The following is a 19160-nucleotide window of genomic DNA, read 5'->3' as shown; positions in this document are numbered from 1 at the left end:
GTGGACCTCTCCACCTGGTTGTGTTAGGTCAGCCCATAGGGCCACCTGGGAGCAACATCCGGGCCAAACCCACAGCAACATCCCCTCCGTTAGACCCGACGCATTCGTTTCCCCCCTCCAGGTGCTGGCGGTGGCACCGTCCGTGAGGGGGGCCACACCCCGGAGACGCGTTCCGCCTCTTCAGAAATGCCACCACACCACCCCGCATGTATGGGGGCATGTGTGACACTCCGGTGGCATTGCTACCCCCGAGGGCTCCCGTCCTGCCTAACCCTGGAGCGGTTGACCACGAGATCTAGCCCTTTGACTTTCCATGGGCGGGCTTTAACCAGTGGACCTCTCCACCCGATTATGTTAGGTCGGTCCATAGGAACACTTGGGAGCAAGATCCTGACCAAACCCACAGCAAGATCCCGCCCGTGTAGACCCGGCGCGGCCGTTTCCCCCCTCCAGGTGCCGGCGGCAGCGCCGTGCGTGAGGGGCCTACACCCCCGAGATGTGTGCCGCCTCTTCAGACATGCCACCACACCACCCGGTTGTGGTAGGTCATCCCATATAAACACTTGGGTGCAACGTCCCCTCCGTATAGACCCGATGCGGCTGTTTCCCCCCTCCAGGTGTCGGCCGGCAGTTGCGCCATCCGTGAGGCAAGTTACACCCCTCCGTATAGAATCGAAAAGTATGGTATTCATGCTTATATTAACACATGCTACATGTAAGTTAATCAAATAATAATACGTAAAAACATAAAAAATTCTATATGAAATGCAAAAAGAAAAAGGGGCTGCCGTCGGCATAGCTGAGGCCAGGGGCAGATATGGACGGCGCGACGCGGATCGATGACGTGGCATCTATGCCGACGGCAACCGTCGGCATAGATGATGGTCGATGCGCCTCGGATCGATGACGTGGCACACGCATCTATGCCGACGGCCGTCCGTCTCGGCCGTCGACATAGATCGGACACCGTTAGCCGCATGTCACGAGCGGGGCCGCCGGGCCAGCAACTATGCTGACAGCCGCTGTAGGCGTAGGCTGGCCTAATCCGACGGCTCATCTGTGCCGACGGGATAGCTCGTGATAGCCCGACGGCCTGGATCCGGCTGTCGGCATATCCTGGACTAGGCCGACGGGGGGCGTCGGCATATATATGGCTGTCGGCACCGGGCCCTGTTTTGGTAGTGTAGCTAGCCCACATTATTGTATGAGTGCATATAGATGATGGCTATAAATGACATGACAGTTTTATATAGCCATCAGCTGGCCATATTATTAACCATGCTCGGAGTATCAAAAGTACGGAAAGGATGACGTGGATCACGAGTTCTAGTGATTACACGTGGTCTAATCGGACGCGGCACGGCAGGTGGAGTGGCCGTTCGGCCGATCCGATTGCCTGGCCGATCGACCCCTAAAACACTGGCGTAAATTATTCGCCTCCATGCTATCAAAACCTTGCCACATTATATACTGTAATTTATCATTAAATAATAATATATGTACGCCTCCTTATATCTCCCCAAAGCACCAAATCCGTTCAGAAATCGCAGGTAGATTTGCGCCGAGGGAGTGCTTCAACATCGCATCTATGGCCTCCGCCGCGTTCTCCATCAGGTTGGTGTCGATGCGCCGCCTGGTTTTGTCGATTTTATTTTATGGTTGTCGTCTTCATGTGTGCGTGTTTTCTTTTTCTGATCTATTCGCTGTGATTTATCCGAAGGAGGTACGCGGAGAGCATGAGGGTCGAGGGAGCGGCGGAGGGTCGTCCTCCCTTGTACATCGAGGATCTGCCGCCTATCAAGGCGCCGAGGTTCTCGTGGTGGGCGGACGAGCTCGCCTCCGCCGTGGCTGCTGCTGCTGCGGCTAAGCCGCCGAAAAAGCGGTCCATCTCTGACCTCTTTGACCCAGCGCCAGCGTTGGACGTGCCTCCCGGCGGTGATAGCGGATGCAAGGAGCAAACGCAGGTGGACGGCGACGAGGCGCTGTGCACCATCGTGAGGCAGGCAAAGGAGGAGAAGTGGAAGCGGAGACGGCTGGGGGAGGAGGCGGCCGCGACTGCAACGCCGGAGAACACCGGAGGGCGAGAGCCTGAGGGGAATTTCGCGGCTACAAAGGTACGTGATCCAGTCCATCGTTATCGCAACCCACCTCTGCCTGTCTGTCAACGCAATGATGTCATCTGTTGTTATCCTTACGTTATTTTGCCCTGTTTTTTTTTACTTTTGATCTGCTGGTCAGTTTTTGGTTGCTTTGCTTAACTGATGAGTGGTAATAATCTAACTAGAGTTGTACCATCGCACTATCAATATCCTAGTTTGCATATTGATATTCCCGTCTGATTAGACCATGTGTGATCGTTGGAACTCGTTAGATATGCATGCACTAGCAATATCTTAGTTTGGGACGGGAATCACACTTAATGTCCAGGAAAATAACCCTGGCGCCCAGTCTTAGCGCCCCCATTGTAGATGGCCTTATAGTATTATTAGTATATGGCATGGTCTATCGTGTTGCCTTTTTCTCACACCTTGTACTACATGGTGAGTTGTGTTTAATATGTGAATCTATGTGATGATAGCTGGTGTGGAAATGTTTCAAGACACCTTAGGCATGCATAGGAACAATGTTTTGAAGATGGTGTACGCGTGGCACTTTCCAATATGTAACAGTCAGCCTGTCACCATATGTTTGGCATGATGCATGGTCTGCTGTTTGTACTCTATTATGGAGTTCCAATAATTAACTAGTTGAGGAGATTAATCACTACAAGGAAGTCATCTTTTGCCTTGTGTTTTCCAGTACGCCAAGAGTTTTATATCGGCCACATGGCTTACATGCCTCTACGCCGTGAACTGACCGTGTGGTACACCACAACGACCTGGCCGTTAGTTGCTTTTTTTTTTGGCCGTGTGCTGCTGTTTTTGCCTCGGCCTATCCGTACGTCAGGACTCCGACATAATACGCTCGGCTTATGGTTGTATACCGATGAACTGTACACCGAGTAATTGATGCCGAGTGGCGCACATGGCATACGGTACGCCGAGGTAGATTCATCCTTCGCCGGGTGATTTCTACACCCAGCGTAGTGTGTTTTTCCTGTAGTGAATAGGATAGAAATTTAACATGTACGATGTCGATGGGGCAAACCCATCCACACCTAGGTTCCAAACTTGTACCTAAGTTTCAAGTGTGTGGGAATGTAAGCCTCATTTCTTCACATCTGATATATAGTGCTTAAAAAATTTATGCATTGTATAAATCATTAACATTTCACATAGAGATAATGCTCGTAATATGCATACACCCATAGTACATGCCTGCATACAAGGCTCATCATGTGATGCACCTTTTAAGATTTAATAGCCCATTTATTTGCTCTCTAAGGACTAGATTATGAATTTGTTCTTTAAAATTATATCACTTGATTACATAGTTCTATCAGCAGCTTGGTCACAAAACATGTTACTTTTCTTCAAAAACTGTTATCGCTATGTTCTACAACAAGTATCCCCAATAACCACTGTCCCGATTTAGTTTGATAGCTTGTTTTCCTCGTTCATGTTATGAACTTTGATAGTTTGACCAATGGGTGAGTACTGTGAAAGAATGCCAGATGGCACAGCTGCTTGAAAGAAGAGGGTACATAGTAGAGAGAGGGATCTATCACTACTCCTTGCTTGATGATCAAAATGCTGGTTCATCTTATGTAGAGGTGTGTGTGCCTATACTGCTTGAAAAGATGTGTAATACGATAGCTTAGAAAGAGAAGGAAATAACTATACTTAACCTAAGAGGGAAACTAATCATCCCAAATTCCTATATTTGATTGCTGTTGCCACATCTATTGCCGTCATCATTCCAACCATGGTATTGATGGCAGTATGCTAGACCATTGATTATCTGGATGTGATGACATTGTTTGTTAGTGCTGGATTATTTGTATTCTTTTCCCCAGGTGCAATGGGCCAGCAGGTGTGTTGAACATATGTAATTAAAAAGCAAACTAAAGTTTTGCCTCGTAAAGGAAATGCTGTGTTTTGTCTTGGTTCTGACAGTTGTGTGTTCTGGTTGTGTTTTGTCTCACCTTTTTTGAGTTTGTTATATGCGTGCACCGATGTATTTCCTAACTTATTCCAAGATTATTAATGTAATATGTATCAAGAGCCACACAACAAGCTAGACATTATGTTCTCTGTATATATATTTTACTATCTTTTTGTCGTTAGTTTTTGGGTATACAAATTCTTACTTGGGCATGTCTTAATAAAATAGATGTATATTAATTAATATATGGATTGCGTTTAAGGTGGTCTTGCACATTGTGCACACTATGTTGGATAAAATTGGGCATGCATATTCATAAATTACCATAAGTTGGAAGTTAATATGATTGGTTTATCATCACCATATAAGATATTTGTTAAAATAATATTTTTTATAATACCATGGATGTGAACTTTTTATTGAACAAAACAACTACATCGCATGGTAGGGTCTTCTCTCTCAAGAAAACACGATAATTTCAGCCACGATGTATTGATAGCTAGATATAATGTATACTTTTACAAGCCTGCACATGGGCTCAATTCTTGAATGGGAGAGTTGCATTCTCGCTATGCATTTGAAGTAGGTGCTTATTTGCATTCATTGTAGTGTACCAATTTTCATTCTTAAGCTAGTGTGATAGAAAGTTCTAAATGTAACGAAAGAACCATAATAAAAACGCTTCCACAAACTTAGGGAACAATAGAAAATATAAGAAATATTACAGTCTGCACCAGGCTTGGGATCACCGGTGCACCCAAATCTTGGTCCATCCGATGGTTCGTGTTCGGGTACTATATACATCTACAGTTTGACCATTCCGATCACAATATAGAAAACTAGCCTATATATACATTTAATTTGCATTGGTAGAAAAGGGTTTTCTAAATGTCTCTATTTTCTTCTCTTGTTTCTGATAAAATTTCAATCATGATGTTTGTACTTTGGAACATGCATTACAAATTCTTATCTAAGTAGAAGATGTATTTGAGAGATCGAAAAGCTGGGAAGGTATAGACCAATGAACTAGGGGTGGAAAACTATAGAACCAACAGTAACCACCATGTTTTTCCATCCTTTGTCTAGAAATGGACGAGAACACGTTTCTTTGTGTTTTCTACTTGACTAGAAATTTAGTGATTATTTATTTGCGGTTGTATTTGAAATTTTTTTCATGATTTGAATTCGTATTAAACATAATACTAGGTATGTGCATGAAGTATATTTATCCATCCCATGAAGTATCTTTTGAGTGACGACATGTTGTCGTATGTGATTTTAGCTGCGTAAACTAACATGGTTGTGAATTTGTGCATGTAAGATTGGATTATTCTATAAAAAGAATTGCTTTTCACCTGGTTGTTACTTTTACATAACCCAACCTTTGCTTTGACATTTGGGCCCAAATCATCTGACATGTGCACATACCAGTTCATTTTAAGGATATTTGTGTGTCTACATCTTGGCAATTTATTCCTAGATTTCGTCCTGGACTTCTTGTACCTCGTCTCCGGTGTGGTTTATGTCTGTGTTGTGTACAGTAAATACACTTTTGGCAGAATTTTCATGTACCATGAGGAAAGATTTAGAAAACTCCGTAGTTTGCGCACAGTACTCATTCCTTAAATTGTTTATCTTATGTGATGATATATATACACTACTACTACTACTACTACTACTACTACTACTAATAATAATAATAATAATAATAATAATAATAATAATAATAATAATAATAATAATAATAATAATAATAATAAACTACACAAATGTTCTATTATTGCATTCATTTTACCGTTTGAATTCTGCATATCTTTAGCTGTTGCATAAATGTAAGATATGTTATTTTTTTTGCATATTATTTCTGCAATGTTCTTGGTCTATTCAACTGGACTTGATTATGTAGAGCTGTCCAATCTGGTGTATGAGTTAGTCTGTATGAATCCATTACTATGTGTCCAACAGGAGATTCTACTATTCACTGTCCAAAATTCAAACTGACAATTAAATAATCCATATGGATATTTGATCGCACACACACACACACACACACACACACACACACACACACACACACACACATGCACACGCACACGCACACGCACACGCACACGCACACGCACACACACACACGCACACACACGCATATTCATCTAATTCACCTTTAAGTCCACTAGTGCATGTGTCCATATCAATTGTTTCCAGCATCAAAATGGATCAAACATTTATTCTTACGCAAAGTGTTAGAGACATGTTAGTCATTTATTAGAGCACCTATATATGCACGTGTGTGTGTGTCTATCATTAGGTTACAAGAAATGTTACGTTACTAGGAACTTAAAAGCTATATACTCCCTCCGTTCCTAAATATTTGTCTTTCTAGAGATTTCAACAGATGACTACATACGAAGCAAAATGAATGAATCTACCCTCTAAATATGTCTATATACATCCGTATGTGCTAGTCCATTTGAAATCTCTAAAAAGACAAATATTTAGGAATGGAGGGAGTATTTCCTAAACATGGTGATGACATCCGAGGCTGACACTAGCTAACAAGTTGTATTTAGAGAAGAACATCTGAGTTTGTTAGTTTTGCAGTGCGTGTAAATGAATGTTTCACCTACTAGCTGCAAATATGCAAGACCAGAACTCTGCCTGGTGGCTTTATTTATAAAGTCGGGCGTATGCCTTTTCTCTAAAAAAAATATGCAAGACCAGCTGAATTCTTTATAACACACTTGTGCTAAATTTCCGTGAGCCAAATTTAAGAAGAACAGAAAAAATAACAAGATATGTTCAATGACTTTTCGTTCTGCCTTCCTGATGATTTGTTTGAAGGTATACATGTGCAAATGTGATGTGTTATGTCCACTTTCATAGTATTTATTTTTCGTACTCACGGTTAATATGTATCTTATGTTTTGAAATAACGCTGCTCAATTATGTACATAGGACACACTTGAAAGTCCAAACTTGCCTGATGGACTGGATACTCATCGATCACAGAAACCTGAGACTTCACAGCATCACAGAAAAGAGACAGAAAATATATCTGAGGAGATCAATGATGCGAAGAAGGCTGACACACAAAAGTGCATTGATAATAATAAAAAGTGCATTCTAACGTACACAAGGCGCAAACATGGCAATTCGAAGGAGAAGGAGGTACTAGAACTCTGTCGCAAATCACTGAACCATGTCAACTTCTCGGAAGCAGATGGTGTACTTGGCAGTAAGATGCATAGTTGTGAGCTACCTCAACAGCAAAGTCTGTGCAAACTGTTGTCGGATGCTACTTCTTCATCCACATCTATGGGAGAAGAAAAATGTGTAGCTATAGAAAGTAGTACTTCACATATGCCCAAGGAAGCATTCACCAAAACTAATGAAGCAAATAAGCGAGACGATCATGATGACTCTGCTGAGCTTAGTAACAAAGAGATGTCTGCTCCATTGATTGATCTGAATATGGCACCACCGGAATGTACTTATTTGGACTGCACCTATGATTCGAATTTGGAGGTGCCCAATCTTGAAAATACACATGGTGAAACTTTTAATTCAGAGGCTGAATTGCTTGATCGCAGAGAAAACTGGATGAATTTGTCTTCCAATTCACAGAAACCGGAAAACCAGCCACGTGCTGTTGACATGGAAAGAGTAAGGAGTTCAAGATCGGCAGACACATTTTTGCATGGAGAGGCAAACAAAGCTTATGACGCGGATGTTGTTGGTCCACCACTGAGCTTAAGAGAACTCGGTGAGACTAGTCCTTCTACGAGACAGACAGTTTGTTTGATGGGCAAAGATCTCGAAGTTTGCATGACCAGAGGTGAACCGTTTACTGAGACTGCACAGAAACATAAAGGTACTTTTCGAAACAGGCTTCCGCCCGGCTTTATTATATGTAAATAAAGACAAATGTGTTCTTGCGATAAGGACAGCCTTTTTTTCTCTTTACAAGCTCAAAGTTTCCCGATTTTGCAGTAAATTCTACCGGTACAATTCAAGCTTCAACATATCATTCAAGCACAAGCCAGGCACAGTTTGAATACATGACTCCACATGATTCCAGTAGCCTGTTTCCTACAGCACATGTATCTTCTGGAGATCAACTATCATATGAAAACAGGTATGGTGATTTTCCAAACTTGCAGACCAATCAGCCTTTTCTATTGGGGTGTCCACCTCCTCCCAGTTATGGTGCAGCATTCTATCAGCTGAATTCGCCGCCTTCTCGCGGTTATTTCTCTGATCCTATCCCTGGGGCAGAACCACTGGCAGCACCATTCTTGCCTATAACCGGACAGCATGGGGCACCATCTTCAGTTTGCCATGCCAATTTGCCTCGGCAACATATTGTAGATTCAACAAGCTCGTCTGTTTGCGTTCTTAACTCCGTGAGTTATACACTCAGCCATCCAGGCCATGTAATTCAAGAAGTTCCCAACAATTCATCGAGTGGTCGGGGTGTGCAGGAGAGATCAGGACTGGTGAAGCTCACTCCCGGGGCGAAGCATATACTGGTGCCAAGCGATAGCACGCAGGGCAACTCTGTGCCGGTGCACTCCTGTTTACCCTTTGGAAGTAGGAGCGGAAATGCTGCAGGCTCTGGAAATAAAGGAGCCTGATCGGCACTGCTTTAATTCAAATTCATTTGTTCAGTTGGAGAATTTTGAAAAATGTTTACAACTTTCTTTCTGTGTAAAACTAGATTGACTGATCTATCAGTGATGATAGATCTAACCCTTTTCCAGAATCTAGAAACATTAGGGTTAGAACTGGGTATCCTCGTCGGTTTGTTGGTAGAAAGATAGGTAGAGTTTTCCGAATATAAAAATCTGGTTTGGTTACGGCCACACGGCGGAGTCCGCTTGGAGCATCTGCGGCTACTGTTCGCTGGAGCTTGCCGGTTTATTTCTTGGTTGGCGACCGGCACGAGCGTATAGCAGGTCGCACGCATGTAGTAAGATTGGGCCAATTAAAACCATTCGATCTGTCTGCGCCTACTATTCACTGGAGATTGCCGGTTTATGTCTTGCCGATTGAGACATCCAGTTCTTTTCGGTGATTCTCCCAAATCACCCCCCCCCCCACCCCCTCCCCAGTTTCTCCTACAATCGTCACTTCATTTTTTTTACAAACCTATCTAGTTAAGATCTAATTAGTTAGGATTATGAAGAAAAAAAATGAAGTGACAATTCTGAAAGAATCTATGAAGGGGGCGATTTTAGGAGAATCGTCCAGAAAAACTGGCCGATCGGGGCGACCGCCTGGCTGGTCGCACGTGTGACGTCCGATGGGCCCAATTAAAACCATTTGATCTCTTCCGTATGATCATCTTTTCACTCGCTTCGTCCAAAACAGAGACAAGAGGAGCACAACATTGACTTTGAGCGAGCCGCACCTTCTCGTCGAACATAGCATCATGCGCCGCTGTTCGCAGACTCTCGTCGCAGACCCTGTGGCCGCAACAGTCGCGGTATTGATCATGATTGTCGTAGCACCCTGTCATCCTCGCCACGCACCTTGCAGAAGCAGGTGATGGGTGTCGTAGCATCGCCGGCCGCTGGGCACAACATCGCCCAAAATGTGCGTCGGCGATGACAATTCGTAGCTCGCGCCATCCTCATAGCACACTCGGTGGCTGGTTGTAGCTCCTTGTGGAGCCCGTGGTAGCATGTTGGTGGCCAGTTGCAGCATCCTCTGGCTGATAGATCTAACCTCACCGCACTGCCAGCTTGTGCCCCCGCCGCGCAGCCATCGATGGTTGCAGATTCCGGCCCACACAATTTGTTGATTCTGTCATTGATGGGAAATCGTGATATGGAGGGGAGTCGGACAGACAGTGGTGCCAGAGGGGGTGGCCTCACGCAGAGATGGATCCCAATCATTGCACTCTACTGTAGCCATGGGAAATATTTCTGTAGAAAGGAGGGATGGGTTGCAACTCGCGAGAGGGCTATTGAAGGAGAGAGAGGTCCATTCTATTTGCTGGTCAAACGGTAGCGGATAGTGATTTGGCAGGGGTGTTGTGCTTGACGGGCCCATCCGTAAGCCGGTGACGAAATGTTGATGTGGCAGACTTGCTGAGGTGGATAGGTTGCATAAGATAGTGCGGATAACCTCTTGTGTGTATATGATGCTCATGTGTATCATGCATCTAAATTATTGTTGCATTTTTGCTTAAAACAACACAACTAAGATTACATGCTCTATTCAAGCATTTCGCTTTCCATATAAATGAAATATTTGAAAAAATATATGCCCTAGAGGCAATAATAAAGTTGTTATTTATATTTCCTTATATCATGATAAATGTTTATTATTTATGCTAGAATTTTATTAACCGGAAACTTAGTACATTTGTGAATACATAGACAAACAGAGTGTCCCTAGTATGTCTCTACTTGACTAGCTCGTTAATCAAAGATGGTTAAGTTTCTTGACCATAGACATGTGTTTTCATTTGATGAACGGGATCACATCATTAGAGAATGATGTGATGGACAAGACCCATCCATTAGCTTAGCATTATGATCGTTTACTTTTATTGCGGTTGCTTTCTTCATGACTTATATACATATTCCTCTGACTATGAGATTACGCAACTCCCGAATACCGGAGGAACACCTTGTGTGCTATCAAACGTCACAACGTAACTGGGTGATTATAAAGATGCTCTACAGGTGTCTATGAAGGTGTTTGTTGAGTTGGCATAGATCAACATTAGGATTTGTCACTCCGCATATCAGAGAGGCATCTCTGGGCCCTCTCGGTAATGCAGATCACTGTAAGCCTTGCAAGCAATGTAACTAATGAGTTAGTTACGAGATGATGCATTAAAGTATGAGTAAAGAGACTTGCCGGTAACGAGATTGAACTAGGTATGAGGATACCGACGATCGAATCTCGGGCAAGTAACATACCGATGACAAAAGGAATGACGTATATTGTTATGCGGTTTGACCGATAAAGATATTCGTAGAATATGTAGGAACCAAGATGAGCATCCAGGTTCCGCTATTGGTTATTGACCAAAGACATGTCTCGATCATGTCTACATAGTTCTCGAACCCATAGGGTCCGCGCGCTTAACGTTCGATGACGATTTGTATTATGAGTTATGTGTTTTGGTGACCGAAGTTTGTTCAGAGTCCCGGATAAGATCACGGACACAACGAGGAGTCTCGAAATGGTCGAGAGGTAAAGATTCATATATTGGAAGGTTATATTCGGACATCGGATTGGTTCCGAGTGATTTGGATATTTTACCGGAGTACCGAGGGGTTACCGGAACCCCCCGGGGAAGTGTTGGGCCAACATGGGCCTAAGCGAGAGACAGAGAGGGAAGCCGCAGGGGGTGGTCGCGCGCCCCCCTCCTAGGGAGTCCGAATAGGACAAGGAGGAGGGGGCGGCGCCCCCCTTCCCTCTCCCTCTCCCTCTCCTTCCTATTCCCTCCGGTGGAGAAAGGAAAAGGGGGGCCGAATCCTACTTGGACTAGGAGGCCAAGTACGACTCCCCCCATGGTACGCCCCTCCTCTTGGCCGCAGGCCTCTCTCCCCCCTCCTTTATATACATGGGCAGGGGCACCCCAAAGGCACGCCAAGACTTCTCTTAACCGTGTGCGGTGCCCCCCTCCATAGTTTATTTCTCTGGTCATAGCGCCATAGTGCTTAGCGTTGTAGTGCGCGGATCACATCACCATCACCGTCATGCTGACAGAACTCTCTTCGGCCCTCTACCGAATCAAGATTTTAAGGGACGTCATCAAGCTGAACGTGTGCTGAACATGGAGGTGCCGTACGTTCGGTATTTGGATCGGTTGGATCGTGAAGACGTTCGACTACATCAACCGCATTAATCTAACGCTTCCAGTTTCGGTCAACGAGGGTACGTGGATGCACTCTCCCCTCTCATTGCTATGCATCTCCTAGATAGATCTTGCGTGGTCGTAGGAAATTTTTTGAAATTGCATGCTACATTCCCCAATAATGGCATCCGAGCCAGGTCTATGCGTAGATGATATGCATGGGTAGAACACAAAGCGTTGTGGGCGATAATAGCCATACTGCTTACCACCAACGTCTTACTTTGATTCGGCGGCATTGTTGGATGAAGAGGCCCAGACCGACATTACATGACTGCGTTCATGAGACTGGTTCTGCTGACCTGCTTCGCACACAGGTGGCTAGCGGGTGTCTGTTTCTCTAACTTTAGTTGAATCGAGTTTGACTACGGCCGGTCCTTGTTGAAGGTCAAAATAACACACTTGACGAAAAATCGTTGTGGTTTTGATGCGCAGTAAGAACGGCTCTTGCTAGAAGCCCGTAGCAGCCACGTAAAACTTGCAACAACAAAGTAGAGGACGTCTACCTTGTTTTTGCAGGGCATGTTGTGATGTGATATGGTCAAGACGTGATGAGATATAAATTGTTGTATGAGATGATCATGTTTTATAAAAAGTTAACTGCAACTGGCAGGAGCCTTATGGTTGTCGCTTTATTGTATGAAATGCAATCGCCATGTAATTGCTTTATTTTATCACTAAGCGATAGCGATAGTCGTAGAAGCAATAGTCGGTGAGACGACAACGACGCTACGATTGGAGATCAAGGTGTCAAGCCGGTGACAATGGAGATCATGACGGTGCTTTGGAGATGGAGATCAAAGGCACAAGATGATGATGGCCATGTCATGTCACATATTTTGATTGATGTGATGTTTATCCTTTATGCATCTTATTTTGCTTAGTACGATGGTAGCATTATAAGATGATCCCTCACTAAATTTCAAGGTATAAGTGTTCTCCCGGAGTATGCACCATTGCAACAGTTCGTCATGCCGAAACACCACGTGATGATCGGGTGTGATAAGCTCTATGTTCACATACAACGGGTGCAAGCCAGTTTTGCACGTGCAGAATACTCAGGTTAAACTTGACGAGCCTAGCATATGCAGATATGACCTTGGAACACTGAGACCGAAAGGTCAACCGTGAATCATATAGTAGATATGATCAACATAGTGATGTTCACCATTGAAAACTACTCAATCTCACGTGATGATCGGACATGGTTTAGTTGCTATGGATCACATGATCATTTAGATGACTAGAGAGATGTCTATCTAAGTGGGAGTTCTTAAGTAATCTGATTAATTTAACTTTAATTTATCATGAATTTAGTACGTGTTGTTATAGATCAATGGCCCGTGCTACCGTTCCCTCGATTTTTAATGCGTTCCTAGAGAAAGCTAAGTTGAAAGATGATGGTAGCAACTACACGGACTGGGTCCGTAACTTGAGGATTATCCTCATTGCTGCACAGAAGAATTACGTCCTGGAAGCACCTCTAGGTGCAAGACCCGCTGCAAGAGCAACTCCGGACGTTATGAACATCTGGCAGAGCAAAGCTGATGACTACTCGATAGTTCAGTGTGCCATGCTTTACGGCTTAGAATCGGGACTTCAAAGACATTTTGAACGTCATGGAGCATATGAGATGTTCCAGGAGTTGAAGTTAATATTTCAAGCAAATGCCCGAGTTGAGAGATATGAAGTCTCCAACAAGTTCTATAGTTGCAAGATGGAGGGGAATAGTTATGTTAGTGAACATATACTCAAAATGTCTGGGTATCATAACCACTTGACTCAGCTGAGAGTTAATCTTCCTGATGATAGTGTCATTGACATAGTTCTTCAATCACTGCCACCAAGCTATAAAGGCTTCGTGATGAACTATAATATGAAAGGGATGGGAAAGAGAATTCTCAAGCTTGCGATGCTAAAGGCTGCGGAGGTAGAAATCAAGAAGGAGCATCAAGTGTTGATGGTTAACAAGACCACTAATTTCAATAAAAAGGGCAAAAGGAAGAAGGGGAACTTCAAGAAGAACATCAAGCAAGTTGCTGCTCAAGGGAAGAATCCCAAGTCTGGACCTAAGCCCGAGACTGAGTGCTTCTACTGTAAAGAAACTTGTCACTAGATGCGAAACTGCCCCAAGTATTTGGCGGATAAGAAGGATGGCAAAGTGAAAGGTATATTTGATATACATGTTATTGATGTGTACCTTACTAATGCTCGTAGTAGTGCCTGGGTATTTGATACTGGTTCTGTTGCTCATATTTGCAACTCGAAACAGGGGCTACGGATTAAACGAAGATTGGCTAAGGACGAGGTGAGGATGCACGTGGGAAATGGTTCCAAAAGTCAACGTGATCGCCGTCGGCACGCTACCTCTACATCTACCGTCGGGATTAGTTTTAGACCTGAATAATTGTTATTTAGTGCCAGTGTTGAGAATGAACATTATATCTGGATCTTGTTTGACGTGAGATGGTTATTCATTTAAATCAGAGAATAATGGTTGTTCTATTTATATGAGTAATATCTTTTATGGTCATGCACCCTTGATGAGTGGTCTATTTTTGTTGAATCTCGATTATAGTGATACACATATTCATAATATTGAAGCCAAAAGATGCAAAGTTAATAATGAAAGTGCAACTTATTTGTGGCACTGCTGTTTAGGTCATATTGGTGTAAAGCGCATAAAGAAACCTCATGCTGATGGGCTTTTGGAATCACTTGATTATGAATCACTTGATGCTTGCGAACCATGCCTCATGGGCAAGATGACTAATAAGATTCCGTTCTCCGGAACAATGGAGCGAGCAACTGACTTATTGGAAATAATACATATTGATGTATGCAGTCCGATGAGTGTTGAAGCTCGCGGCGGGTACCGTTATTTTCTGACCTTCATAGATGAATTGAGTAGATATAAATATGTCCGGATCTCTTCATATCCAGGATCTAGGTCCAAATTATGATCCTCTGGCTGCGGAGCAGGGCTGTAGATCCCCTCGACGATCTTTCTCCATTCCTATTAGAAGAAGCCAGATTAAATTCAACTAGCGTAACTCTGGAAAAGGGTTAAGTAAAGCCGATCATCAAAAACTTACCCAGTCGATGGGGTTGTACATGGAAAAACCTTCCCGGCACTTCAAGCAAGTGAAGTCTTCCTTCTCCCCTTTGAAAAGATCAGCTAAGATGCTGGCCAGGGCGGCAAAGTTGTCCAAACCCTTGCGTAAACAATGGGATGCATCATCCTCCCCGTTGTAATGCCACATGGGAAAACCCCTAGATTGGAGCGGCTGAACGCATCGCATTATTGAAATTGCCATTACCTCAATTATTGATAGCCCAGAGTTGGCAAGTACTCTGGTCTTACTTGCTAGTCTCGAAACTTCTGCACTATCTTCTTCTTCGAGGCTTCGGGGACGCCAGCTGGCGCGCTTATTTAAAGGAGCACTGGAGAATTCGGGAAGACCACGCTGGATGGGTCCAGAAGAATGACGTCTTCAATATAAAACCACTCCGAGGGCCACTCTTCAGATGCCTTCTTCGGAGTGTCGGACGGGTATCCAGTCCCGGCTATGTGCCATACTTCGGCGCCGCCCACCTCAAATATGGATCCCTTTTGGGAGCGAGGGATGAGGCAGAAAAATTTCCGCCATAGCTTGAAATGGGCCTCGCCGCCCAGGAACAGCTCGTAGAGAGCAACGAAACCCGCAATATGCAGAATGGAGCCCGGCGTCAGATTGTGCAGTTGAAGGCCATAATACTCCAGTAGACCTCTGAGGAAAGGATGAATAGGAAATCCTACGCCTCTCAAGAGGAATGAGACGAAGCACACCCGATCCTCTTTAGAAGGATTGGGGAAATTTTCCGCCAGGGCTTCGCCGTCAATGGAAGTTAATCTAACCTGAACGGAGACTAGATCTGCGGGCAGAAGGTATCCCTGAGTCTGAAGTTTTCTCAGATGGGCATGGGATACCGAACAACTTTCCCAGCTGCCTTTTTGAGGGCCATTGGGGCGTGAGGAAGAGCTAGGAGCACTAGCCATGTTTAGGCGATTTCCTATGGTGAGTTCTAAGGATTTCTGTGGGGTGGGGAATGGTCTCTGAAATCTAATCTCTTTAAATAGGTGCCTTTCCCGCATGGTCAAGGGGTTATTTGTAAAGAAACACCTAGACTATTCACATTCGCTTGACACGTGGAAGCCAAGGCGACGGTAGCAAAGAAACGATAGAAAATGGTATTTAATGTGCGGCCGAACTATCGTCAGTCAGGAGTACAATGGAGAACCCGCCTTGCAAAGACGAAGACATAAGCCGGATACTACATCGTCATTGAAGGCAAGTTCGGGGGATACTGAGGGAGTCCTGGATTAAGGGCTCCTCGGATGGTCGGGCTATGTGACATGGGCCGGACTAATGGGTCGTGAAGGTACAAGATGAAGGCTTTTCCCCGTGTCCGGATGGGACTCTCCTTGGCATGGATGGCAAGCTTGGCGTCTAGTCGCATAGTTTCCTTTCTCTGTAAACCGACTTTGTAGAACCCTCGCCCCCCTCCGGTGTCTATATAAACTGGGGGGTTTAGTCCGTAGAGGCAATCATAATCATATAGGCTAGACATCTATGGTTTAGCCATTACGATCTCGAGGTAGATCAAATCTTGTAACCCCTATACTCATCAAAGTCAATCAAGTAGGAAGTAGGGTATTACCTCCATTACAAGGGCACGAACCTGGGTAAACATCGTGTCCCCTGCGTCCTGTTATCTTCGATCCTCAGACGCACAATTCAGGACCCCCTACCCGAGATCATCCGGTTTTGACACCGACATCGGGTCCAATGAAAATCTTTTGTGACAATATGGAGCAATTTCCTTGGCGAAGGAATCCAGATTTCACAAGAAACCAAACACATCAAGAGATACTTTAATTCCATCTGCGATCAAGTCAAGGAGGGAGACATAGAGATTTGCAAAATACATACGGATCTGAATGTTGCAGACCCGTTGACTAAGCCTCTTCCACGAGCAAAACATGATCAGCATCAATACTCCATGGGTGTTAGAATCATTACAACGTAATCTAGACTACTGACTCTAGTGCAAGTGGGAGACTGAAGGAAATATGCCCTAGAGGCAATAATAAAGTTGTTATTTATATTTCCTTATATCATGATAAATGTTTATTATTCATGCTAGAATTGTATTAACCGAAAACTTAGTACATGTTTGAATACATAGACAAACAGAGTGTCCCTAGTATGCCTCTACTTGACTAGCTCGTTAATCTAAAATTGTTAAGTTTCCTTACCATAGACATGTGTTTTCATTTGATGAACGGGATCACATCATTAGAGAATGATGTGATGGACAAGACGCATCCGTTATCTTAGCATTATGATCGTTTAGTTTTATTGCTATTGCTTTCTTCATGACTTATACATATTCCTCTGACTATGAGATTATGCAACTCTCGAATACCAGAGGAACACCTTGTGCGCTATAAAATGTCACAACGTAACTGCGTGATTATAAAAATTCTCTACATGTGTCTACGAAGGTGTTTGTTGAGTTGGCATGGGTCAAGATTAGGATTTGTCACTCCGTGTATCGGAGAGAGGTATCTCTGGGCCCTCTCGGTAATGCACATCACTATAAGCCTTGCAAGCAATGTAACTAATGAGTTAGTTATGGGATGATGCATTATGGAACGAGTAAAAAGACTTGCCAATAACGAGATTGAACTAGGTAAGAGGATACCGACGATCGAATCTCGCGCAAGTAACATACCGATGACAAAGGGAGTGACGTATGTTGTTATGCAGTTTGACCGATAAAGATCTTCATAGAATATGTAAGAACCAATATGAGCATCTAGGTTCCGCTATTGGAGATTGACTGGAGATATGTCTCGGTCATGTCTACATAGTTCTCGAACCCATAGGGTCCACAATCTTAACATTCGATGATGATTTGTATTATGAGTTATGTGTTTTGGTGACCAAAGTTTGTTCGGAGTCCCGGCTGAGATCACGTACATGACGAGGAGTCTCGAGGTAAAGATTCATATATTTGAAGGTTATATTCGGACATCGGAATGGTTCCGAGTGATTCGGATATTTTACCGGAGTACCAAGGGGTTACCGCAACCCCCCGGGGAAGTGTTGGGCCAACATGGGCCTAAGGGAGAGAGAGGGAAGCCCGTGGGGGGTGGCCGCGCGCCCCCCTCCTAGGGAGTCCGAATAGGACAAGGAGGAGGGGGCGGCGTCCCCCTTCCCTTTCCCTCTCCCTCTCCTTCCTATTCCCTCCGGTGAAGAAAGGAAAGGGGGGGGCGAATCCTACTTGGACTAGGAGTCCAAGTAGGACTCCCTCCATGGCGCACCCCTCCTGGCCGCTGGCCTCTCTCCCCCCTCCTTTATATACGTGGGCAGGGGGGCACCCCAAAGGCACACCAAGACTTCTCTTAGCTGTGTGCAGTGCCCCCATCCATAGTTTACTCCTCCGATCATAGCGTCGTAGTGCTTAGGCGAAGCCCTGCGCGGATCACATCACCATCACCGTTTCCACGCTGTCGTGCTGACGGAACTGTCCCTCGACCCTCTACTGGATCAAGAGTTTGAGGGACGTCATCGAGCTGAACGTGTGCTGAACACGGAGGTGCCGTACGTTCGGTATTTGGATCGGCTGGATCGTGAAGACATTCGACTACATCAACCGCGTTAATCTAACGCTTCCGCTTTCGTTCTATGAGGGTATGTGGACACACTCTCCCCTCTCGTTGCTATGTATCTCCTAGATAGATCTTGCGTGATCGTAGGAAATTTTTTAAAATTGCATGCTACGTTTCCCAACAATATTATATATTATGAATTATAGACATGTTCCAACACTTCAAGTTGGCCCAACGGAAAGCGTGTTTTCAGGATCTAAAAATGTCATTTCAGGTTAACCCTACAATACATTTTGTCACTATTGGGGAGAGGAATAGGTGTTTAGAGAAGGTAGTTATAGAGAGAATAGATATGGGATGTCGAATTTTAGTCACAATTCTCTATTTGTTTTTAATGAGTATTATGTCTAAGAACTGATAGAGAAGTTTATTCATTTGTTTGATTAGCATAAATTCATTAGGATTACCTAAAAGGATGATAACGGGACTTATGGTAAGAGGTTGAGATATTCTCTCAAACAATCATCACCCACTTCTCAGTGCGTACCCCTATTAATAAACTGGTGGAATTAGATTCTTGCATCA

At 44.2% G+C, this 19160-nt stretch overlaps 1 protein-coding gene across 1 annotated transcript; it reads left to right on the top strand.

The window, feature by feature from the left end:
* Positions 1 to 1514: 1514 nt before the first annotated feature.
* On the top strand, positions 1515 to 8858 carry LOC119271354. The gene is made up of 4 exons (XM_037553214.1): positions 1515 to 1614; positions 1721 to 2114; positions 7000 to 7915; positions 8035 to 8858. The coding sequence occupies exons 1-4, from the start codon at positions 1589 to 1591 to the stop codon at positions 8676 to 8678; spliced, it is 1980 nt and encodes a 659-aa protein (XP_037409111.1). The 5' UTR covers positions 1515 to 1588; the 3' UTR covers positions 8679 to 8858.
* Positions 8859 to 19160: the final 10302 nt, after the last annotated feature.

The sequence above is a fragment of the Triticum dicoccoides genome, chromosome 3A, assembly GCF_002162155.2.
Source record: "Triticum dicoccoides isolate Atlit2015 ecotype Zavitan chromosome 3A, WEW_v2.0, whole genome shotgun sequence".
Taxonomy (NCBI): domain Eukaryota; kingdom Viridiplantae; phylum Streptophyta; class Magnoliopsida; order Poales; family Poaceae; genus Triticum; species Triticum dicoccoides.
This window is presented reverse-complemented; position numbering and strand designations above follow the sequence as displayed.